The 25,990-nt window shown below is 35.2% G+C and overlaps 1 protein-coding gene across 1 annotated transcript in view; it reads left to right on the forward strand.

Annotated features, from left to right (window-relative positions):
- The window catches only part of alk (ALK receptor tyrosine kinase), an 860,900-nt gene that overhangs the window by 781,549 nt on the left and 53,361 nt on the right, over positions 1-25,990 (forward strand). Inside the window, exons 12-13 of the mRNA XM_056477460.1 lie at positions 17,331-17,496; positions 24,172-24,319. Of these exons, the coding sequence (XP_056333435.1) occupies positions 17,331-17,496; positions 24,172-24,319 (314 nt within the window). The remainder of the gene's footprint in view (positions 1-17,330; positions 17,497-24,171; positions 24,320-25,990) is intronic.

The following is a 25,990-nucleotide window of genomic DNA, read 5'->3' on the forward strand; positions in this document are numbered from 1 at the left end:
ATGTGATCAAATCAACTGTGAAAACAACCTTGGTTGCTTCACTCTAAAAAAAAAAAAAGAAAAAGAAAAAGAAAAAAATGCTGCTTGTTCAAACTATTTATTTAAAATGAGCTGAATCAACACAATTGAGAGCTTTTTTTAAGACAACTTAATTGTTTTATGTTCAATCCACCTAAATTTGTAGAAAAAAAAAACTTAATTGGTCCCACTTTATATTAAGTGTCCTTAACTAACATGTACTTAAAGACAAATTAATAATTCGTTACAATATACTTATTGTGTAAATACATGTATTTACTCTGTACTTATGCTTGATTAAATACCTGTATGTAATTGCATCTGTAATTAACTTCTGTAATTACATTTGTAAATACACTGTTGACCATCCCTTATACCTTAACCCACCTGTAAACCTACCCATACCACCAAACCGGTCCATAACACAACCCCTATCACAACTCAAGAGCACCAGAAGTGTTGTCAAAAACATTATAAACACACAAAGTACATTGTGTTAATTTTTTGACTATTTTAAGGACACTTAATCAAAAGTGGGACCACTTAATTGTTGCAGTGGTGTAAAGTAACTAATACTCTAACTACTGTAATTTGATTAGTTTTGTCAGGAATTGTAATTTACTGAGTAGTCTTAAAAATGTGTACTTTTACTTTCCCTTGAGTACATTTTTTTGTGATGTTGTCATTTACTTTCCAGTAACCTGCAGTCACTACTTTTTTTTCTTGTCTATGGGGATTAGGAAAAGAAAAAAAAAAAAAAAAAAAAAAAAAAAAAAAAAAATATATATATATATATATATATATATATATATATATATATATATATATATGTATATATATATATATATATATATATATATATATATATATATATATATATATATATATATATATATATATATATATATATATATATATATATAAACAAACTGTCCTGTGATTCTGGTCCAATCAAATACCACATGTGACCCAAATGGCCTTAAACACCCAGAGTCAGACATTGAATTTTGGTCACCTGACATCACAAACTAAATCTAACCTAATATTTACATCTCATGACGTTGTGTCTGCCTGTCAATAACTAAATGCACTACAGAATGTTACGTTTACACACATCCACAAATTACATGTAAATGCATCAGCTGTTTACAGCATACTACTCACTACTCTTGAGTATTTTTGAAAGGACTACTTTTTTCTCATACTTTGAGTAATATTTACAACAGATACTTTTACTCTACTTGCACTACATTTTTAGGCAAGTAATAGTACTTAGATTTTTTTAGCACTCCCTCCACTGTTGTGTTGAGAGCCAGCATTAGTTTACAGTGTTGCTTAGTTACTTTTTTTCCTACTCGTAGGTGAATTTAACTGCAGTAAGCAAGTACAGGTAACTTTAAATAACTCGTAAAACATTAACAGACACACAGATGATAGCCTAATAAAAAAACATGCTTTATATTAATGTACAGTTCTCACTATTAACACTGCAGGGTTCTACACAATCGATTTGGTTTGAGACAGCATACTGGAATTAAGTTAATTTATTAGTTTTTACAAATTTAAGTAGATTGGACATTAAAACAAGTTGTCGCGTAAAAAAGCTGAAGAGTTGTGTTGTTTCAGCTCATTTTAAATGAGTAGTACAAACAGCAAATGTTTGTTTTAGAGCGAAAAAACTGTTAGCTGTGACTTTTGCCTCAAAAACCTAATTTGCTGCGTATTAGTTAAAGGTAATGTAAAATAAGGTGGATTACGGTATTAGGTAGGATTAGAAATGTAGAATAATCATAGATTAAGTATCACTTTATAAGCATTAGGTAGTAAGAATAAGTATTACCATTAAGCCAATATTGTAATAGACAGCACTGTAAAAAAAAAAGAAAAAAAATGGCTGTGATTTCAATTGTTATATTAAAAAATGTAAAAACATGTAAAAATGATACAGCAAAAATCTAAAAACTGATTAACAGCAAGTTTCCATAATATATTTACAGCGAACAACCATACATTGACATTCCCAAGATTCCCTGCATGACACAAGGCACACTTCTTTTTTTTCCCTTCAGTGATGTACATTAGTTTTATGGGTCACACTTTACAATAAGGTTCATTAGTTAATGTTAATTTATGCATTTACTAACAAGAACAAACAATGAACATTACATTTACTACAGTATTTGTTCCTGTTAGTTATTTTTAGTTAATGAAAATACAGTTGTTCATTGTTAGTTCATGTTAACTCATGGTGCATTAACTAATGTTAACAAGCATGGACTTGGATGTTAATAATGCATTAGTAAATGTTCAATGATTAATAAATGCTGTACAAGTGTTGTTCATGATTAGTTCATGTTAGTAAACGTATTAACCTTATTGTAAAGTGTTACCATTTTATGTTACACCTAATGTTGATAAATTATTCAATTCAATTCACCTTTATTTTTATAGAGCTTTTACAATGTAGATTGTGTCAAAGCAGCTTCACATTAAAGATCATAGTAAATTGAAACAGTGTAGTTCAGTTTGTAGTGTTTAAGTTCAGTTCAGTTTAGCTCAGTTCAGTGTGGTTTTATAATCACTACTGAGAGTACAAACACTGAAGAGCAAATCCATCGATGCGTAGCTCTACTGATCCCAAACCATGCAAATTATGTTTATTCCATTACTTTAATTTTATGTCTGTTACCATGATGGTGTTTGGTAGGTGTGCGAATAACATATTGGTATGTTTCTCAGCTTGTGGGAAAAGTTGTTTGATATGAGCATTGGTTCTTTATATGACTTTCCCCATCACTACATGCTTATGGTTGTGTTTTTGGATTTGATGTGTAGATATTAGTACCTCAATACTTTTTTACTCTATAAATTAATGGAATATGGTTAAATATTGGCAACCAGAGCTTTAGTTTTGTTTTGTTTTTTACTTAAAGTGTTAAGCATTCAGCTTTAACTCATTGTGTTCATGCGATTAATTGCTACTGAGACGAAACCTAAACTGATTTGATACACTCCTTGGTGCTCTAAACTTTATAATCAACACACCCATTCGCTGTACCTGCTTGGTATACAAAAAAAGCAGGATTCAATATTGGGTCCCCAATCGATTTACAGCATCATTTCACAATTTGGCTAATAGAGTTGCAGCTATTCATATGCCGGTAATGCACAGGGCAACTTTCAGCAATGTTGCTGATCAACTTTGGGAAATCGTGCCATAAATGGGCAAACATGAGACATAGGGTAAAAGGGCAATAGGTTACAGATACAATATCATTTCCCATTCTTAGTAGAAAAGTAGCCAAACAACATCACTTTACAAAATTGCCCAGCAACATTGCCTAAACAGTTGCCCTGTGTATCATTAGCATAGATACATTCCTACAAAAAGGAAATTACTGTACAGATTTGATAAAAGATAAAATAGATAAGCAGATAAAAGCCCAATAAAACCAGATCAACAGCGTTTTGGATAGGACTACACCGTTGGCTTCAGAACTCAACTTCGAATAAATAATTATAGGAGGGCCAGGTCACTTGACTCGAGTCAGACTTAAGTCGCACAATTTTGACTTGCTTGACAAATATTTTGGGACATGATTATTGTGACTCTAGACTTTACTCTTGAGTTAAATGACTCGAAAAATCTTTTTTTGCTACTACAAACATAATAAAGGGGCCATTTACATATCGCATCCTTTGCACACTCAAGTTTGTTATTTCAAATGGAGACAAGCGCAATTAAGGAGAAATGCCTATATGATGCAAGTAGGAAATTTGCAACAATTACAATACTGTATTTTTGTATTGCAAATAAAACTTCTATAGTCCACCACTACTGTATTTTAACCTAAATATTCAGTGGCGGTTCATTCCACTTTGGCGACCCCTCATTAATAAAGGGACTAAGCCGAAAAGAAAATAAATGAATGTACAGTTAAAGCATCAAAAATAGATTACTTGACAGTGACTTGCTTCACCCAAGCTAAACCCACAAAAAAAGACTTGACTTGAGTTGAAGTTTATGACTTGAGAGTTACTGCTAATGTGTGACTCACTCCCATCTTTGATACACACATTCCATTGTTTGGCTCTTAAAGAGATAGTTTACCCAAAAATCTAAATTACCTCATTATTCATTTTGAGCTATTTCTATCTGTTGAACATAAAAAGATGATATTTTAAAAAATGTGTATGTGTACTTAATGATTATATGCTTTTATCATTTTTTTTAAATATCTTTTGTGTTCAACAAAAAGGAAATCAAACAAGTTTGGAACAAGTCAAGCATGAGTAAATTATGACAGAATTTCCAGTTTTGGGTGAATTATCCCTTTAATGGATGTGACTTCTTATGTAGACCAACTCTTCCTAAAGTCAATGACACCATCTTTGGTTTTCAATACATTTAGATAAAGATGACACCACACCACTCTACAAGCTCATCAATGACTGCTTCATGGCTAATTTCATTATTTTGAAGCAGATCGACAATTAAATTATCATTTGCATACTTCATAATACCTTGATTTGATCAAATAATTTGCTTTAGATATGTACAGTAACTGTCAAACAAATATTCCCAGAGTTGAGTTCCCAACATTTATGCCTTTAATTAATCAGCATTGCCTATATTAAGGCTGTACACCAAGACTTCACATTACCACGAATGCCTTTTGAACATGCATAAATCATTCATAAAATCTGACTTAAAAGGCATCTTCCACATGACCTTTGAAAATGTCCTGCCAAATGCCATCTTCGTTGAAAAGAGCGATCTGTTTGTCCTCAGCATATACAGGTGTTCCCCCTTATGCCCATGCTCATTGGAGCCTAGCTATTTATCAATATGGTGTGCTTGAGCTTTTGTGAAATGACTCCCACACCATATCAGCCGTAATAAATCTCAACGAGCAGCTAATCTGCTATTCATCAGGACTCATTAGTGGAGCTTTACTCCCGCAAGGCATTTTGTGGAGTAGTTCAGCTGTGAAGGGTCAGAACGCATTGTCCGAATCTTCTTTTCAGTGTCTGACAAGGCAAAAAGTAAGATTAAGTGGTCAATCAGCCAATAAACATTTCTCTTTTTATTTTATTTGGCCTTAACTACCATGTACGTACATCAAAAATATAACTACAATATACTTTGTTCATAATATATTGCATAACAATTAAGGTGTTGCAAGAACAATTGTATTCTTGAGGTGGGTTGAGGGTAAGGTTAGAGACAGGGCTGGTGGGTGGTTGTATCTAGGGATGCACCGATACCAGTATCGGGTCGATACTTGGTTAAAATATTCGTACTCCTATCATACATGAAAGGACGATACCATGCACCGATACCATTCAACAGTAATTCACTACATGGATGTGATTTGTTGTCCTACCTGACTTAAATGTCATAATGTATTAATTAATTTATTATATATCAATAGCTTAGTCCTTATAAACAATCCTTTTATAAAATACATTATTTAAAAATCTATAGGCTACTGAAGAATAAACCGAATATGAAATAATATCCTTGCATAATGATCACAGCCAAACAAGCTAGCACTCATTTTATATATATATATATATATATATATATATATATATATATATATATATATATATATATATATATATATATATATATATATATATATATATATATATATATATATATATATATATATATATATATATATATATATATATATAAACTATACATAAAAAAAGGAAAGAAATTTTAAGTAATGGAACATTATGTAAAAAAAAAAAAACTAAAGACTACAGGCTAAATGAAAGTGCCTCGTCAGAGCTGTACATCACTGCGGCCACCGCGTACGTGTGAGTTTACAACTTATGTAAAGATCAGACAGCATATACATGACAGATCACACAAACTCAAACACTTAAATAATGTATAAATATTTCGATAAGTATCGTTAATAGAATATTTATAACAATATGATTTTGCTTTTTGTTATATCGATACTGGCTTTGAGCTCGCTCCATCTCTAGCCGTTTTTGTTGATATATATATATATATATATATATATATATATATATATATATATATATATATATATATATATATATATATATATATATATATATATATAGTTTTTTTTTTTTTTAACTGTATACAATGCAAAATGTTCTGGTGCACCTAAGAAAAAAGCCGCACCTGTTTCTAAAAGTTCATCTAGAGTCCTGAAAATTATCCATTGCGCCTGTCAGTTTCAGGTCCAATTCTCTATTCGCAACACTGAAAGGATTCCAGATTACCTAGGAAGAATGAACTCGGTCGGAAGAGAAACTCAAACATTGCGAGATGATGGTCGTGCAATTTTCAAAATGACAGTATGCGTATGTGGCTATTGATCTTATCTACCCGCTACCCAACCATAGCTAAACATCAAGTAGCCTACTTTTTGATTACCTGACCCGCGGATTAACGACAGGACTCATGAATGAAAGAATGCCAAGAGAGAGACACCATAAGGTAACGTACAATGCACACACTTTGTGTAATGTGTGAAGTCGTGTACGCAGGTCACCTCAAGGATAACTCATCCTTTGCTTAATAGTTAATAGATAAGGTCTATGGATTTGCAGGGTTATCAACAATGTGTGTATATTTTTGGCTTGGAACAGCTTTCTGTTAAAGAGTTTTGTGTTCATCCTTGCTTCAGGCAAAAAATAAATAAATAAATAAATAAATAAATAAATAAATAAATAAATAAATAAATAAATTGCATTTTCATTGAAACCAAATCTATGAAGAATCGGTACTCGGTATCGGCAAGTATGCAAATTAAAATACTCGTACTTGTATCGGTTTGTAAAAAAGTGGTATTGGTTCATCGGGGTATCGGGGTTGGAGCTTTGGTGGATGAAAGTGAAGAACAAGGATGAGGGATGTTTCGTGGACGAAAATGGAGAGGGCGAGGAGTGGCAGGGGGTTGGGAGCCTCAAAATGGCATGGGCTCTTAGAATCATCGAAACTTCGCCCCCCTAGCGGCGCCCATGGTCAACAGTATAATAAAAATCTCAACAGGATCATTGTGAATACACTGTAAACATTTCTGGAGTGAACGAATTATATAGCCAGAGGTACGTATGGCTGCATTTCGTCTTTGAAATTAACTCTACGGTGCAGTATGACGCTGCTGACGGCTTCTGTTCCATTTAGCGATGTTGACTGACTGCTTATCTCTGTGTGGGCAGCTTTTCCGCTGTATCCAGTGTGCCCAGTGGCTCACCACGTATGTCGGCGGACTTGGGGATGCAATGTGGAGTTGACAGGGACGATGGGGTTCGGTTCCGGGGAAAAACAATCCCAGAAAGCAGATAAGACAAAACAAAAGGCAAAAAAAAAAAAAGAAAACAAGTAAATAACAGGGTGAGAATGTGGTAAGATCTGAAAATGTGGTGAAAATCAGGCAGCCACAAGGGCTTTTCTTGTTTTCTGGAGTGCTTTTTTAAAACACTGTCGGTTGGGCGCTGGTCAATCGATGCTTTAGAAAACACTATTGGTTGGGGTTTATGGAAGGGGGTGGGTGGGGTTATGGGTCAGTCAGTCAGTCAGTCAGTAAGTCAATCAATCAATCATCCAGTTGACAGCGGCCACTAGTGGATTTACGCAAGAACAACAGGCGCAAATGGCACTTGCAAAAGAAATTTGAGATCTGAAAAAGCATACACAGCGGTCTCCAGTCGATTCGAGAAAACAAAAACTGCAAAAAAAAAAAAAATGTACCTCCTGGGACATATTTTGCTCTCTCCAGAAATGTATATCAATTATGAGCCTGGGTTAAAAAATGTATTTACAAAACAGTTACAGTTGTAGTTACATGCAGGTACTTAAGCATAAATATATTGTAAAAACATGTATTTATGCAGTAAGTACATTATGACAAATGATTAATTTCAGTGTAAGTGCATATGAGCCAAGGCCACTTAATATAAAGTTTTACTAAATTAAATCAACATTGAAGTAAAATTTTAGTAAAAACAATTCTCTGTTACTGGTAAGAAGTCTAGATCACCCAGCTGTTCAAATATTGCTGAATGCTTTGATAAAACAAGCTCAGAATCTATTATGATCAGTGTTGTAATTGTACAACACTGCATCCAAGGGGCAGCATAATTTGTATAATTATAATATAATTAAGTATAATTAAGGGACACGTGATGTCTTTCATAATATGAAGGTATTTGTGCGGTGAAATGTTAAACCATCTGTATCTTTTCAGTTATGAAATACGCTTAACTGGTCCTGCTTTCATTTCTGGGCTTTGCTGTTCAACTGGATACTATCTGAATTGGGGACAGGTGATAATGTTCTTGAATATGGAGCCATTAGTGCTATTAGCATAAAAGTAGAAAACACTAAGCTAACCAGACAGTATTGTGTGATTTCTAAATGTCTGTCATAGTAACATGACCGTGGTTGATTTGCTCAGATTATTTAGCGTCATTTGTTATTTAATTGTGAGATTATTCAGACGAGTTTGATGTTTCAGGATATGAAAAATATACACGGGATGTACCACATTGCTGTTTTAGACATACACATAATTGAAAATGAAGTTGGCACATTAAATATCAAAATGAAATACAATTTGATCATGTATATCACTGCATTTTCCCAATATTTGGGATTTTTTGTATTTATTTTTGTTATAAAATTGGGTCTTTGGCATCCATTGTAGCATAAATATATCTTCCATTGGTTTTTAGCCATACAATGCAACTTGTTAGGCTACTTTGTGTTGCAAACTGGTATTTTCTTCAATATTTGCTAAAACTTCATTGTACTAATATATAATAAACACAATGCTTTGTAATGCAAGAAGTTTAACCATTTACTGATATTTATTATTCCTAGTCATTTATTCATTTGTTTTCTTTTCAACTTAGTCCTTTTATTAATCTGGGGTCACCACAGCGGAATGAGCCACCAACTTATCCAGCATATGTTTTATGCAGCGGATGCCCATCCAGCTGCAACCCATCACTGGGAAACAGTACACACTCAATCACACACATACACTACGGCCAATTTTAGCATACCCAATTAACCCATATCACATGTCTTTGGACTTGTGGGGGAAACTGGCGCACCTGAAGGAAAACCACGTGAACACGGGGAGAACATGCAAACACACAGAAATGCCAACTGACCCAGCTGAGGCTCGAACCAGCGACCTTCTTGCTGTGAGGCGAACCTGCTACCTACTGCACCACCACCGCCTAGTCATTTAACGACAAATAAATCAAAAGTCTTCAAGAGCCTGTACATAGTTACTTGTTATATCACACGGACTTTAACTGAATTAATAAACTTGAAAACAGTGATTAGTTATTTTACTTATAAAAGTCATTACACCCGCTGCCTTAAAAGAGACAAACTTACTTAAAAGTCCACGAAACCCCACCCCCCTTTCTCAGCAGGATGTTTTCACACCTCTAGTTTGGAAAAAAGGTCAGGAAAGTGGGTGTGTCTAGCTCTGTTTAGGTGGGAGCGTCGGGAGGGAAAGAGGGAACATTTTGCATAAAAATGGGAGTTTCTGTTTGGCCACGTGCTGATTTTCAGAGGCAAAACAAACACTCAGACACAGGGGAGAAAGACAGTGACAGTTTACATGGAAATCAGTAATCGAATTATTTGCCAAACTCTTTTCTACTTTTGCCAAATTTGTCGACTTTAACTGCAGTTTGGCACTTTCACTTTCATTCACGAACATTTCATGCATGTCCCCATGACAAACAAGATATTGGATGCGAGGATGAACTGCTGGAGAGTGTAGTTTTGATGGAATGTTTCATATGGATGGGATGACAATGAGGGATGACAGAATAAATAGGGAAAGCAAACCAATAAACTGACAAGTGAAGCATAACAAGAGGGTGAGAAGACAATAGACAGGAGAGCACATGATACAAAGTCACAACACAAGCCATATGCTCAGATAAAAACACGACTAGAGCAATGAGAGAATTTATTAACCATGTGTTCACATGTAACACAACACTAAAGCACATGGCCACAATGTAAACACAGAGTCACGTGCTTTGACAATGCTAACAGAACATAAGACACAAGCACAAGATAAATAAAAACACCTACAGAGCACTCATACGTGCATGTTCCACCCCAGTGCCAACCAAAACCAACTAGACCAAGGCGCTGTGAATAGAACAGCATGCTGCAGACAAAACACACACCAGTAAGAGAGCGCCGGGCCAAGACAACGCTCATAAAAAGACTAAGAAAGACAGGAAACATGAGTGCTCGACTTGAGAAAACTCAAGCTGAACACAACATACTAGAGGGACTAGTTTCTGGACCACCAAAACAAGAATTAACAAGACTGAAGAAGCAGAATCCTGACAATTATATACACATATATGGGACTTTTTCCAGACCTTGACAGACACTTTGTCAGTACCAGTGATGTGCGGTGAAGTTTGTGGCAGGTGAGGCACTTTTCAAGTTAAAAGTCAGATTTACAAACATATCCACCTGATATATTTTAGCCAACTACTGATTGTGTTTAATAAATCAGCATCATTTCTATAATTTACATACATATTGGGCCAAGGAAGAATGTAAAATGTATAGCGATTAAATATGTCTCTCAAAAAACACCCAGCTGTATGCTACAGACAGCTATAACAAGTGACACGCACAGCACCACGGCGGATGCACTCTCTTCTACACACACAAACAAACAAACAGCACCACCAACTTTAGCTCCGGCATTGCTCGTTCATTATTTATTCATGTTTTAATTGAAAGTTAAATTTTGAGCTGATATCCTCTGTCTTTGCAGTCAGTCAGAGCAAAACTTAAAAAAAATGACTCCTTTTTAACTATACTGTGTAGAAGAAGAGCAACCAGTAAACAAGAATAACGTGAGCTCACGCGTGCCCTCTTCAGTGCGGCAGAGCTACTTCCTGCCTCACCTCATGTCTTTTCAGTGCAGCTTTATGTTAGATTCTAGCACTAAATAAGTGATAGACATGCGTGAAATACATTACCTATTGTATGGAAAGTAAGGACAAATTAAAATTGTCTACAATGTATAAAAACATTTTAATAAAGCATTACATTGGTAGCATACATGAAGTGAGCACAAGGGGTGGGCTCAATCCAGTTTGCAAGAGATTGTGCAATCTGACATGAGGCAGAACTCGGTGCTGCCTCAGCTTGCTTCCTGATTGAACAGGAGACACGCAATTTTGATCATAAAAAAATGATTGAAATCATTTGAATCATACAAAAATTGCATTTATTGCACAGATCAGAGAACAAATATTTAGTTTATCATTAGTATACAACTCTTGACAGCAGGTGAGGATAATGACAGTGCCTCACCTGCCTCACCTGACTGCATGTCCCTGGTCAGTACACAGTGCATATGGACCAGATTAAATGAACCAATCACACACTGAAAATTAGTAATGTTCAACTTAATTTGTTTAAATTCAGGTTATATAAATTGTTTACCTTAAACCATTTACCTTAAAAAAAGTTAGTCCATTTAATATACTGTATATTTTTTTTCAGTGCCTCAAACTGGGTTCAATCACAGCAGATTACAAGGGACAAAAAGAGCAAAGGGAGGGGTTTGGAAAATATTAATCGTTGAAAAAATCATATGGGAGTTGTTGGGATAATTAGGTAAAAGTAAATGCATATCATTAGACAATGAAGGTGTTTTTTGTTTGTTTGTTTGTTTGTTTTTTACCTTGCATGGATATCAGCTGTTGTTGAAGACCCCAAAATCTAAACTATAACCTTTAATAGGGGCTCTTTAAAAGGGTCATGAAACCCTCCTCTTTCAGTTCAAGTCTACGAAGCAGAGGGAGGAGTGGGCGTGGCCTGCAGAACAGGGGAGAAAGAGGGGAGCGAACAACTGTCAGTTGGCTCACAAAATGAGAGAGAAACCCTGAGAAGACCTATGACTTTATAGTTTACAACATTAAAATGTGAAGAAATAAACAGCAAGTAATTTAATGCCCTGCTACATAAGATATTCGTAATTTCATAAACACATAATCACAATTTGTTATCATTATAAAAGATAATCGTGTTTTTAGAAACATCATATACGAGGAGGACTTCCCTCCTCCTGAATCTCTGGGTCTGAATGCAGACACAGTGCATAGCAGTGCAGCAGGTCTCTTGCCCTATCTATTTCAATAATTATCCCTGACGATAATCCAGAGGATTTTAAACACAGGTGAACACAGCAGCACTGATATAGGCAATGTGTCTGAATGGTAACAAACTCAACTGATAAAAGAAAGTCTGCCATTCTCCAATTCTAGTACAGCTCTCCCGACAAAAATGCTTGCTGCAAACGGCCTGACAGCATCATGAGGAAAAACATGCAACAAACCCCATGGATCATGGAAACAAACACATACAACCCGTCATGAACAGCTAAATACTGTGTGCCATGCTCAGAAGCGGTATCAAAGATTGGCAGGTCTGCCTTGCCTTCGGAAAGCACGTGATCTCATCAATAATTAAGCAGCAGGGTCTTCTCATAGGATAAGAAAACTCAGCTATGAATAATAATGAGAAACCGACACATCATCACTGGACAGGCAGATCGATGCTACACCACCGATTTCGATCCCACCCCAAAATTTTTTTTTAAACCCGGAAGATGAAATTAGCAGACAAAACTTCAAAATGATCCAGTTTTCTCCACAGTTAAAGCTGACGTTGTCTTAAGTGATGCTTAAAACAAACAAAAACAAACAAATCTGTTAAAATCTTAAAAATGTAATAAAATGCAAGGATTTCTTGCACCTTTTATCATTTTAGGGCAATGGGTTTACTTTTTTAAAATAAGTAAACTAATGGGTTTTTACAGTGTACCAACTATTAAATAGGCTGCAAATTAAGAGTTTATCAATGCATTAGTAAAAGTCTATTGTTTTTTTTTTTATTATTTATCGTAATACAATTTCAGAAGCAGAAATAGCACCAGATTTTGTATATTGGCTCTGGAGTGCGTCCAGGGTTCACTTTTACAATGTTAATCCTGCATTTCAATACCAAACATATGCAGTGTGATACAATACTACACCAAGAAGCATGGCAACATTAGAAAAAGCTGATTAGTGATGGTGAATTGCAGTAGTACAATCAACAACACACAACTTACTTTGGCCTTACACCACCCATCTCTAGCTTGAAGCTGTCATTTCTGATCTGTCCAGACTCGCTCGAGACAGTTCAATAATTAAACACAAATGCTCTAGTAAACCTTCCTGGAGTTCTATTCCCGACTGCGGCTTTCTTTAAACTCAAAAGGAAATCAAGCCACACATCAATCTCCCCCTGATTCAGTCATAGATAATTAATATGGCTTAGAAATCTGTTTTGAAGTTTTTGATAAATTGTGCAACTACTGCAATTTTCCATCATCCCTCCACACCCACTCTCACTCTCTCTAATTCGATGTTCGCTTTTCTACTCCTGCCCTTTACCTCTCCATCCCCAATCGATTTTCTCCACCACGACACCTTATTTTGGCAAGTAAAATCCCGGTCGAATCAGGGAATTTGCCTTACGCTGACTCAAATCTTCAACGTTGGGAAAGAGGGAGCATGTTCTTCTGTCAGATCAGCTCCCTCGGCCTTTGTCTCCTTGATTACTTCCTCTGACTTTGTCTGCGTGATTGCTTCCACTGATGAGGAAAAAAAAAGGGAAGGGCTGCTAACCTCATGATGCACTGCGTGCTGCTGCCCAGCTTTCCGATGACTCAGCCATTTCCACCAATCAAAGCGTCAAGATCTGTAATGAAAAGAAAGTTGTATAAGACCATAATCGGTGATATTTGTCAGGCACAAAAACCTCTCCAACAACTCAAGCCTTCAGATCTAATTTCAGATCTCTGTAGGTTCTCGGCAAGGATTTAACGTTTTATTTGGGTTCATTTGCACAAAAAGAAACCTGCGAACTCGAAAGTCAAACGTCTATGGTTAGAGTTGTCAGAATCAGAAAGATTTCTTCATGTGGTGACCATTTGTTCCCTGTAGCTGGTATTTTTATACATAAGAGATTTTCTCAGCTTGATCCTACTCTCATCTGGGACTTCAAAATGGGATAGAATGCATTTAGAGCTATTAGGTCATTTGATTTGTTCTTAGGTAAAGATAGACCTTGACGTATCCTGGTGAGAAATAAAAAGAGCACAATGAAAGTACAATTCAAGGTATATTTAAGCTAACAAATTGCAAAAAAATTCTAATTTATTCACAATTTACTCACCCTCAGGTGGTTCCAACCCTTTATGGAGTTTCTTTCTTCTGCTGAACATCAATGGAGATATTTTTCAGAATGGCGAAAACCTGTTAACATTGGTTTTTAATGGTAGGAAAACCAAATATTATGGAAGTCAATGGTTGAAGGTTTTCAGCTTTCTTCAAAATATCTTATTTTGTGTTTAACACTAATAAAAGAAACTCAAACAGGTTTGGAACAAGTAAAGGTCGAGTAAATGAAAACAATTTTAATTTTGGGGTAAAATACCCCTTTAACTACTAAAATAAAATGCCAGTTTAGAGTAAGTGTATGAGAGTAAGCAGTCGAGACAATGTTTCTTAAACGTTTGAAACATTACATTATTAATTACATTTAAATAGATTAAGCAGATGTATAACAAAACAGAGTTAAAATGTTCAGAGTTCAGATGCAAAACCCTCTAAATCCATCAGACCTCTTTCTTGTAAATGAGCATTTTCTATCAGGCTCCTCTGATTAGGTTCAGAAGTGTCATTTTATGTGTAATGATAAGGTTATTAGCTAGTAAATAAAATACTTTTTTTATAAATGTCACTTTCTTTCTGTTATAAATGTCACAATTCTCTAAATATTAAAAATATTATATTCTCAAAATATTAAAATATTTTTTAACAAGGTCAATGTTTTTTGCATCAAAACCAGCTAAATCCACCAGTGCTTGTTATGCAAAACCCTCTAAATCCACCTTTTAAGACAAGACAGTGTAATTAGTTGAAAATTACTAAAGGTGCAATTAGAGATTATTTTACCAAACATAAAACACATACACAAACCACCTGAAATTAAAAATCTGTAAAGTAAGTGGCGGTTCATTCCGCTGTGGTAATCCCTGATAAACCAGGGACTAAGCACAAGGAATATGAATGAATGAAATGTCAAGTGCATTAATCAATAACATTAAAATTGACATTATTTAAATCTTAACAATCTGCTGTCATTTCTGATATTTGGGATTTGGATTTAATGCAAGTAGAGCAATGTAAACAAGCTTGTTAGATTCAAATGATGTACTGTAAAACATTGTGAAACATCAATATCTGTGCATTGTCCATTACTAAAAACAAATAATATAATTTATTGAAGTAATATAAATAATGTATAGTTTTGTACATTCCATTTATCTTTTAAAACATAGCTTGCATTAGTAAAATTAATAAAACACAAGGTAAGCCTGCTGTGCAAAAAAGAGAATGTCTCTCAGAAGCTGTCATTAATTCATCCTCACTATACTCAAGGTCTTGGTCTCTTTTTCGTCTCGTTTATCCTCATAGCATCCATGCAGAATAAAAGAACAGCATTTTAACTTTGTCTTTTTATGAAATGGAGTTTTTCGTTTAATGTAAAGTAAATTGGACTAATTCAAAGTAGCGCCGCTGCGCAAACAAAACATGAATGCATGCTACACTTCCAACTGTACAGTGCATTTTCTGTTTCTTATAATGCAAAGAATTTTTTGGGATTTGCTGTGGTAGGGGAAGCTGCATGAATCTTTTCTTTATTTAATAAATTTACATTTATCCATCAGTGTTTCCATCATAGTTTATGCTCATCTTTTCTTATCGAATAAAAATTATCTTTCTCAGTAAAATTTATGCGCATCTTGGTGTTTCCATCAAGCGTTTTTTTTATTTGCCAAAATACGCATTAAAATAGGTGGAAGGACACGTAGCCATTAGCTATGTTTCCATCCAAAAATGTGAATGAACTTTATGCACAAAACTGGATTATGGCATTAAAGATGTGCGAATAAAGCAACATTTCCATCCAACGAGTCAAAGCGAACAAAATCGTCACTTCCTGATTAACTGGCGCCAAATATCATCAGTAAAAACGGAATTTGCTGAGGTGGGAGAAGCTGCATGAATCTTTTCTTCATTTAATAAATGACTTGTACCTCAGAAGGTAATCCTGACACACAGTGAATGCGTGGTGGCGTTTGAATACATGAGATGCGGAGCACAGATGCTCTTGATTCTGGAGGTAAATAAATATATAATAACATTAATAATGAAACGGTTATGGTGTTTTAAAATAACCAAAACAACATTTCAGATGTTTTACAACGTGCTCAGCATGCTGGTTTGTCCGTTCACACACATTGTTGTCATCACATGATCTCTTATAACAAAATCACATGACCTTTTTTATGCGCATACTGGAATTTGTTTGGTAAAAGTGTTTCCATTGCAGTTTATGCACATCTTTAAAAAAAGAAATGTTATCCAACATAGTTATGCGCATACTCTTTTTTTTTTTATGCACATTTTCTAAATGTATGCACATCTTGGCATTTTCATCAACTTCTTTTTATCCGCATATCCATAAAAATAGTTGGATGGAAACATAGCTATTGTCTTATGCAGATTAAGGCAAATAATTTGATTACTGATGTCCATGTCAACGAAGTCAGTGTGATGTCTTTGACCAATCCACTTGCATGCATAAGCGAATCAAATAAACAACACATGAAGGACCTGAATCAGCCTTCAGTCTCTGCTCTAGCTCCTGACATAGAGCCGGTAAAAAATGTCAGAAAAATGAAATCTGCTGCAACACACCTGTAATGCACTTTAACATTTATTATCCCCACATTTGCGTCAGTGTTTTGGATGATGTGAGTCTAGTATACATCTTATCGGAATCCTGTCAGTACCAGTGAAGTGAACTCCGTCAGAGCCTTATCCCTCTCATGAATAAGTGCATTTGACATTTAGCAACGAAAGAACTCTACACCGAGTAGTTTCAGGTCTGTGCAAGACATTCAACAGGTTTCCATCCAAGATGAAAAAAACAAATTGCCTGTGGCTTTTTGACAGCCCAGTCAGCCAAACCCACAGCACAGCATATCTTTTATTTTCACCTTCAGAAAGAGTATAGAGTGTGTGTACTACACCAATGCACTATCCTAGATTCCTTCTCAGAGCTATTCTTATATTTTTTACAAAGCTAATGGTATGTTTGGTGTATCTGGGGTTTTGTGTGTGTGTGTTTACAGCTGTAAAGTGGATATTTCACACCTGTGGAGCGACAGGACAAGATGGCCCAACACCAACCCAGTGCAGTAACTCCTACCGTAACACTAATGTCAACGTCACAGTAGGCACTAAGGGACCATTCAAGGGGATCCAAATGTGGCAGGTTCCAGAGACAAGGAAATACAGGTACACACACATCTTGTTATTGGTGGACTATAAGGACTCTCCCTAGGCGTAATGCATTTAATACAGTTAAAATGGCTTATTATATTAGCCGGTTCAAATATTATCACTCAATTGAATGGGCATAATCATTGGTTATCAGCTGATATATATATATATATATATATATATATATATATATATATATATATATATATATATATATATATATATATATATATATATATATATATATTGGGTGGGGTTGGGTGTGGCATGGTGCAGCTGTTCAGACTGACACCGACACAAGAAGTCATTGCATTAATTTGTTTCTTTTAATGACAGCAGTAAAAAACTGAACAATTATTTGAACTGTACAACCGTACAAGCTAAAAATTTAATTTTTATCCACAAAGTGTGCAGATTTTATCACTGCAGTGTGTCTTAATGGGCTCATTTACTTACCAAATAAAGTATACTTTTATACTTGACCTTTATTTAAGTATACTTCTTTTTCCTAAGGGTGCATTTACTGACTAACCAAGATCAGTCTTGTACAGCCACGGGGAGTATTGCCGCTCTGACAGCCAAGTTGAGTCTAAGCTAGGGATGTTCCGATCAGGATTTTTGCAACTGATATTGAGTACCGATTCCTTGTCATGGTGATCAGCTGATACTGAGTACCGATTCTAATGCTTCAAGCTTCATAATGCATTGAGCACATTTTCCCTCAAAGTATGAATCTTAAGAGAAGATCTTGCCTTACCTAAGAGAATAAATCAAGGATGCTGCATTTAATTCCTTAAACACGTCTTATATAACCATTTAGGTGTGAACGTTTTATGGCCAGAAGCAGCTTTACAGAAAATAAGTCATACATTTATTTTACTCTGGCTTAGTCCCTTATTTATCAGGGGTCGTCACAGCGGAATGAACCGCTATAGAAAATAATATAACACAGATGCAAAAATTGTTATGAAAAACTACAATGCAAATGATGAAAGAAGAATTCAACAGGTCTCAATCAAGAACAAGTTTGGAGCGCATGCTTGATGCATGAGAATTAAAATGCACACCTATAAATAATACTTCTTTACTAAAATGAAACAGGCCTATAAACTACTGTTTATTGCAATGAGTGTATTACAAGAATTTATATTATTAAATATTCATGTTAAAAAATAAAGTTTTATCTAATAATGCCTGCTTTTAGTGAACTTGCAATATTGTCAAAACAGAACTTTCATTTCTTATATGTAAAAAGTCCAAAATACATGCAAGCCCATTCAAATATTTTGCTGGTCCCCAACTAAATGACAGCAGATCACTGAATGAGAGAGAGAGAGAGAAAGGGATTTGCACTCGTGATTTCTTTTCTGCTCTATTCATTTAACCGAAGAAATGTAATGCTTAGAACATTGCTGTGCCTCTCGCGATCTGTTTACTCATTTACTCATTTACTCTAGTTGCCATGATTTCAGAGTATTTTATGATACTCTGTAAACTCATTTTTGGGGATCACGGGGCCGGTATAAATTTGCGGGAGACTCGCAGAGCTTCTGGGAGACGTCAGGTTGGATGATGACACATCATTTACCTGTGTTGTAGCTGCTGTAGGCTCTGCATAATATACGGGAGCATCTCTGGTGATGTCAGATGTGGCACGCACTCTCATTCCCATACAGCAGAGAGTGGTTGTGTAAACTCCACCATGTGCGATTCAGAGAGCAGAAATTTGCGCAACCATGTAGAAACAGAAATCACATGTCATTGTGTAAATAAGATATTACATACGGTACGGCTATTGAGCTTGTTTATTAAAGGAAGTTGCGATCTGGTGCTATATATAAAATACAATTAACTTGACTTCAAGGGGGACGAGGAAAGCCCCGGAGGGGGCAGAGATCAGAGGGTTGTTATCATCCATCCACATGGTTAATCAGCTATTGATAACATATAATTAAGTTAACAATAATTATTATATTATTTATAAAATTTCCCATTAATTGTATTTTATTAATGTCTACTCCAACCCCTAAACCCAACAGTCACAGTTATGTAAAAACAGATCTGGAGTCTTCTCTATTAGTATAGCTGATTAACCATGTAGATGGATGATAATGGTCTTCTGAGCCTACCATATCTATCTATCTTTCTGGCCCATATCTATCAGCTGATAACCACTGATAACAGCCATTTAATCGAGTGATAACATTCAAAGCAATAGATTATATAGCCTTACCCTGAAACACAACCATCACAGGAAACCGGTAGCAACATCTGAATGTCAAAACACTCCATTAAATAGAATTAAAGCATTTTGGATTATGAGGACATTAGACATAATAGTGTTGTAGTGACACAAAAACCAGTATTGTCACTTGAGGTGGTGTTTCTGATGTGTGAAGTCCAAACAATAAAGATCTGTCCCTGCTTTTCTGGGTTTATTAATCATACAGTTTGTACAGTTGCATTTTTTACTCACAGTTCCATTGTATCACGAACCCCATAGGATGGTTATCCATGCTGCTTTTTGCGCTCACAATCCTCCACGTCACAGTCAAAAATTGTTGTGGCTCCCTTGATTACACACCTGTGTCACTCTTCCTGTATGCCTGAAAATGTGGTTTTAGGCTGCACTCCACCCTGTGGCCAAAAAAAAGAATTACAATACAAAAGAATACAAAATGGCTATGTCATACTCATGCTGAACGGTCATTGTAAACCACCAAAAACCAGTTCACACACACACACAGGTTTGTTTCACTATCTTTAAGAGCTCGTCAATGTTTTTTTTTTTTTTATCAGGTTAATTCCATTCAATTAATTTCATGTTAATTTATATAGCCCTTTTATATAGTGCTTTTACAATCTAGATAACATGGAGATTCTAGAAAAGTCCAGATTTCATTTTAATGATGGTGTCTATGGCCTAAAGCCAACCCTTACCCCAAACCAAGCCTCACATAAACAAGTGCACATATTTAGATGCTAATAAAAACATGTTCTAGCATAAATGTCCTCACTAGGGGGTTATTTTGATAATTCACTACATAAATGAGGACAATTGAGCCCTCCCAAGTATAGGTAAACATTTAAACGCATGTATGAACACACACACTGGTTTGTTTTTGTGAATTGTGGGGACTTTCCATTGTTTTTATACAGTTTTTTTCTATTGCCTTTCTTCGACTCTACATTATGCTCACTTTCAGAAATGGGACATCAGCAATGTTGATTACACAAATTTGTGTCCTTATATGTCACAAACACACACCACTAGGGATGTGTAAATAAAACCTCATGCACTGAGGCTTTCCATTGACTGTTCCAAGAAAAGATTTGAAGCTTTGAGAGTGTCGAAAATAAATGGATAGTGCTGACAAATCTAGTGCGTATTTAAAATGTATCAAATGTATAGAGTACAAATAAAAACCTTACAGACTTTTGTTTATTAAATGAGAGATCGGGAAAACCAGTACACAATGTAAAAACACATTAGGTTTCCACAAAATGTCTTCATGTTGTCCCAACACAAATAGTTTAAGTTAACAAACAAATTCCAGGGGATTAAACATAAAACAATTAAGTTGTACTAAAAAACACAAAAGAATTGTATTGTTTCAACTCATTTTACATAAGTAGTTCGAACAAGCAGTAACAAGTGCGTGTTCTGATATGGGGCTTTGCTAAAAAACTGTGGCAAATGCATGATACGCTCATTAAAGCTTCAAGTTCACACACACATGGTTTATGAGGACTCTCCATAAAGGTAATCTATATTATACTGTAAAAAAAAAAACACTTATTATATGGCCTAACCCTACCTTTACCCATAAACCTATCCCTCACAGAGGGACTGTGAATGTCAAAAGACCCTGTTAGTTAAGATTGTTAAGCATTTTGAATTACAATGACACAAGGCATGTCCTCGTAAACATTAATTCCTTTTCCTTCGGCTTAGTCCCTTTATTCATCAGGAGACACCACAACAGAATGAACCACCAATTTATCCAGCATATGTTTTACACAGCGCATGCCCTTCCAGCTGCATCCCAAAACTAGGAAATACCCATACATTCTTACATTCACACACATACACATACAGTACACTGTGGCCAATTTAGTTTATTCAATTCACCTGTTCTTCATTCAATTCAGCTGTTCCACCGTGCCACCCTTCCTCATAACCAAAGATAATAAACTATAGTAGGTCAAATCCATATCATTATACAACTGTGTGTCCTTGTAAACAGCATTAACAAGTACACACACACACAGTCACATTATGTTCTGACCACCACTAGCTACAATATCCTCCAGGAGTTTAGCCGTTAGTTTTTCGAGCATGAAATAGGAAAGCATTCTTCTTCCACACAATTGCTGGCTGTTATCAAGCCTGTCAGGTCATTCAGGTAATTGTTGTGTGTGGAGCTAGAGGAATGAAAAAAAAAAAAAAAAACACATTTCCACAGTCATCAGCTGCATTGCTGGGTAGTATCCAGACTGATAATGGCATTCACTTAGCAAAGTCTGTAAAGAAAACTCTTCTCTTTTTCTTTTTTACTTAGAATACATTTTATAGACCATCCTGACCCAAAGGGAATGTCGAAAGGAAGTAATGTGTCATCTGCTGATATATCTTATTAGATCAAATGCTGAAACAGCATTGTAAGTAGCATCTTTGGGAGACGAGAACAACAACAAGACAATTTTGCTCAAACAGTTCAAACAAGATGGCTTATTAGATTTCTGAAAGCATGCATAAAGCTATTTGAACGTCTGGCAAATGAAAGAGGTTTGCAAGCCAAATTTATTTGTTTATCACTTTTTCCACAACCTGGAAGTTTCTGTTTTTTAGCACATTGTAAATATTTATATTTGAATAATTATTTAAAGGCATATACATTAAAGTGTGCTGATTTGCTTATTAAAGTACATATGATTGGTTAATAATTTAATTTTGGGGGTCTTTCTCTACTATAACACATTGTAAAGTAAAGCTATTTAAATTATTCTTTATTGCTTCAGTGATAAGCACTGTAAAGACATGCTGCTCCACCGGAAAAAGGTGGTTTGCCATTTCCAGGTTGGAGGAAAGTCCTTACCCCAGTATTCCCAAGTATCTTGGGGTTTTGTTCACGAGTGAGGGAAGGATGGAATGTGGGATTGACAGGCGAATTGGTGCAGCGGCAGCAGCAATGTGGTCAATGTACTGGTCCATTATGGTACAGAAGGAGCTGAGCCGAAAGGCAAAGCTCTCAAATTTTCCGGTCAATCTATGTTCCTATGGTCATGAGCTTTGGGTCATGACCGAAAGGACAAAATCTCGGATACAAGCGGCCAAAATGAGCTTCCTTTGCAGGGTGCCAGGGCGCACCCTTATAGATATGGTGAGGAGCTCTGTCACCCGGAAGGAGCTCGGAGCAGAGCCGCTGCTCCTCCACATCGAGAGAAGTCAACTGAGGTGGCTCGGGCATCTGTTTCGGATGCCTCCTGGACACCTACCTAGGGAGGTGTTCCAGGCATGTCCCACCAGGAGGAGGCCTCGGGGAAGACCCAGTACACGCTGGAGGGACAGTAGCTGCGTCCCAAATCGCATACTTATGCACTATTCTACGCCATTTTGTAGTATAAATAGTGTAAGTAGTGCGTTCACACTGAAAACTCTAAAAAGAATAAGTGCACTTTAAATACCCAGGTGATGCACTAATTCAACCGGTAATAAGAAGTGTGTAATGATGGACACTTCACACACTTCAACGACCTCATGTTTGCTCAGGTAGCGGAAGGGGCGGAGCTATCGGGCGCACATGTTGTATAACTTTATTTATTTTGGATGGTGAAATTCTCCTATGAGAGTGATTATAGCGCCTCCCAATGGTGAATGCAGTTATACTCATGGCAGGTATTATTTGATAGTTTGGTCATTTCTTTTACTGATTTGGCAACCGCCAAACGTCATCAAGGAAACGTTGAATTTCTGCTTAGTAAAAAAACATTGGTGCTCCATTTGGGATGACACTACCTACATATACTATGCTGTTGAGTGTGTAAGTGCATTAGTACATAGTGCATGAGTGCATAGTGTATAGTGTGCCATTTGAGATGCAGCTTATGTCTCTTGGTTGGCCTGGGAACACCTCGGGATCCCCCCGGAAGAGCTGGAGGAAGTGTCTGGGGAGAGGGAAGTCTGGGGTTCTCTGCCGAGACTGCTGCCACCGTGACTCGGCCCCAGAAAAGAGGTTGAAAATGAATGAATGAATGAATGAATGAATGAATGAATGAATACAAAGTCTGTTGTCTTTGACCAATTTACTTGCAGAGCTTCACGTGCCGTTTACGCTAAAGCATTTTCATATAGATATCAGACTGGTCTTTTTATTGCTATTCAGAAAAAAAAGGTCAATTGTGAGTGTTACCAATTGTAAGTGTTACCAATTATCTCAGTTAGTGTGTATAGTGTAGGCATTAAACAACAGGCATGGAGCTTTCGTCATTCAAAGTTCAATGATATTGTGGAAATTAAAAGATTGCTGGTTTAATCCCTGTAGAAATAAGTTAAGAGTCGTTGGCATTGTGCTCTTGAGAGAGGCAGTTAACCCCGGGTCACTCTAGAAGAAGTATATAAGTGCACTATAATTACTTTCAATGGAAGCATCTGTTTAATGTTTGCTGACTTCTTTGTCTTTGGTTTAGGATCACTGCATATGGAGCAGCTGGTGGACGCAGTGTCCTGGCGGTTCACAAGTCACATGGGGTGTACATGACCGGAGACTTCCTGTTACAGAAGGATGAGTTGCTGTATATTCTTGTGGGACAGGAAGGAGAGGATGCTTGCCCTAATGTGAGCAATACCAATTGGGGCAAATAAAGCTTTTCAAACTATTATTTATTTATTTATTTATTTATTTATTTATTTATTTATTTATTTATTTATTTATTTATTTATTTATTTATTTATTTATTTATTTATTTATGCATGTATACATTTATGTATTTATTTGTTTGTTTTATTTTTAGTTGTTGTGATCTTTTGTTTTATTTAGTATTTGTCTTATTTTAGTATTAGTATAGATTTTTATGTTTGGTGTACTTTTTTTGTTTTTGTTTTGCTTTCTTCAAGTTTGTGTCATCATTGTTGTAAAAACATGCAAAATGAGTATGATTAGTACAAAGTAAAGTGTGGAATCATTTATTTATTTATTTTATATTAATTTATTTGTTTGTTTGTTTTATTTTTATTTGTTGTGATCTTTTGTTTCATTTTGTATTTGTCATTTTGTGTTTTGTTTGGGTTAATTTTTTGTTTTTGTTTTGCTTTCTTCTAGTGCGTGTCATCTTTGTTGTATAAAAATACAAAATGAGTATGATTAGTACATAGTAAAGTGTGGATTTATTTATTTATTTATTTATTTATTTATTTATTTATTTATGTTGATGCATTATTTGTTTTGTTTGTTTTTATTCATTATATCTTTGGTTTCGTTGATTTGTTGATTCATTTATTCATTCGTTTTTTTGTGTGCATTTTTGATGTTTTCTGTTTGTGTGTGTGTGTGTGCTTTGTTTAAATTATTGTTTTAGTAAAAATGGTCTTGTTTATCCCTTTATCTACCCCACAAAAAAAAAAAAAAAAGTTTGGATTGCATTTCCTAACTCCTAATGTTGCTCATTGCACTTATTTTCAACACATCCCATAATTTCTAAAATATCAGCCTCTACCAAATGGTTGATATGTCGGTTGATGGTAAAAGTACTGGAATTAATACGTATACTATAAAAAATCTAAAAATAAGAAGTGTAAGACCCATTTTTTTTGTAAAAAAAAATAAAAAATTCTAAATAAAACATTTTTGAATACTAAATCACCTTTATTTTTTTTTATATACCATAAATATATTTCAGATTCTCTTTTAACATGTTTTCTTGTTGCCCTTTTTTTTTTTACAATGAAACCAAAATCAAGTGTAGTAGCGCAACAGGATGTTTGTTTTTTTATTTTATTTATTTATTTTTTTTGTAAACCAACAATGCTGTTTGTCTTAGCCATTATTTAAAACAGCAATTTTTTAAACGACTTTAACAGTTATTATTTAAAACAGTAAAAACATGGTCAACCATTTGTTAGAGCGGGAGTCAAAGGGTTAATCTCATTTCATCTTATCTTTCAAAGGATATCTTTTTTGTTATTATATAAAAATTAAAATGAGTACTATTAGTGTATTGGTGGTCTATTATTCTATTAGTCGGATATGATTCTCCCTATATGGATGGGAGAGGTCCTGGGTTCATATCCTGGATGAGCCCCCGATTGATACAATCTACTTCTTTTCTATGGGGTTGAAAAAAAAGGTAACAAACAGAAAAAATAACTCTTCTCTATCCCATCCTCAGAACCATGTTTCACTCTAAACTGGATTATGTGGGAAACACCAGAGAAACTCTGAAAATAAACGCACACACAAACAATTTATTACCTATATACGTCACAGCATGTAATAAATAAAATTATTAA

Source organism: Danio aesculapii, chromosome 17 (genome assembly GCF_903798145.1).
Source record: "Danio aesculapii chromosome 17, fDanAes4.1, whole genome shotgun sequence".
NCBI classification, from domain to species: domain Eukaryota; kingdom Metazoa; phylum Chordata; class Actinopteri; order Cypriniformes; family Danionidae; genus Danio; species Danio aesculapii.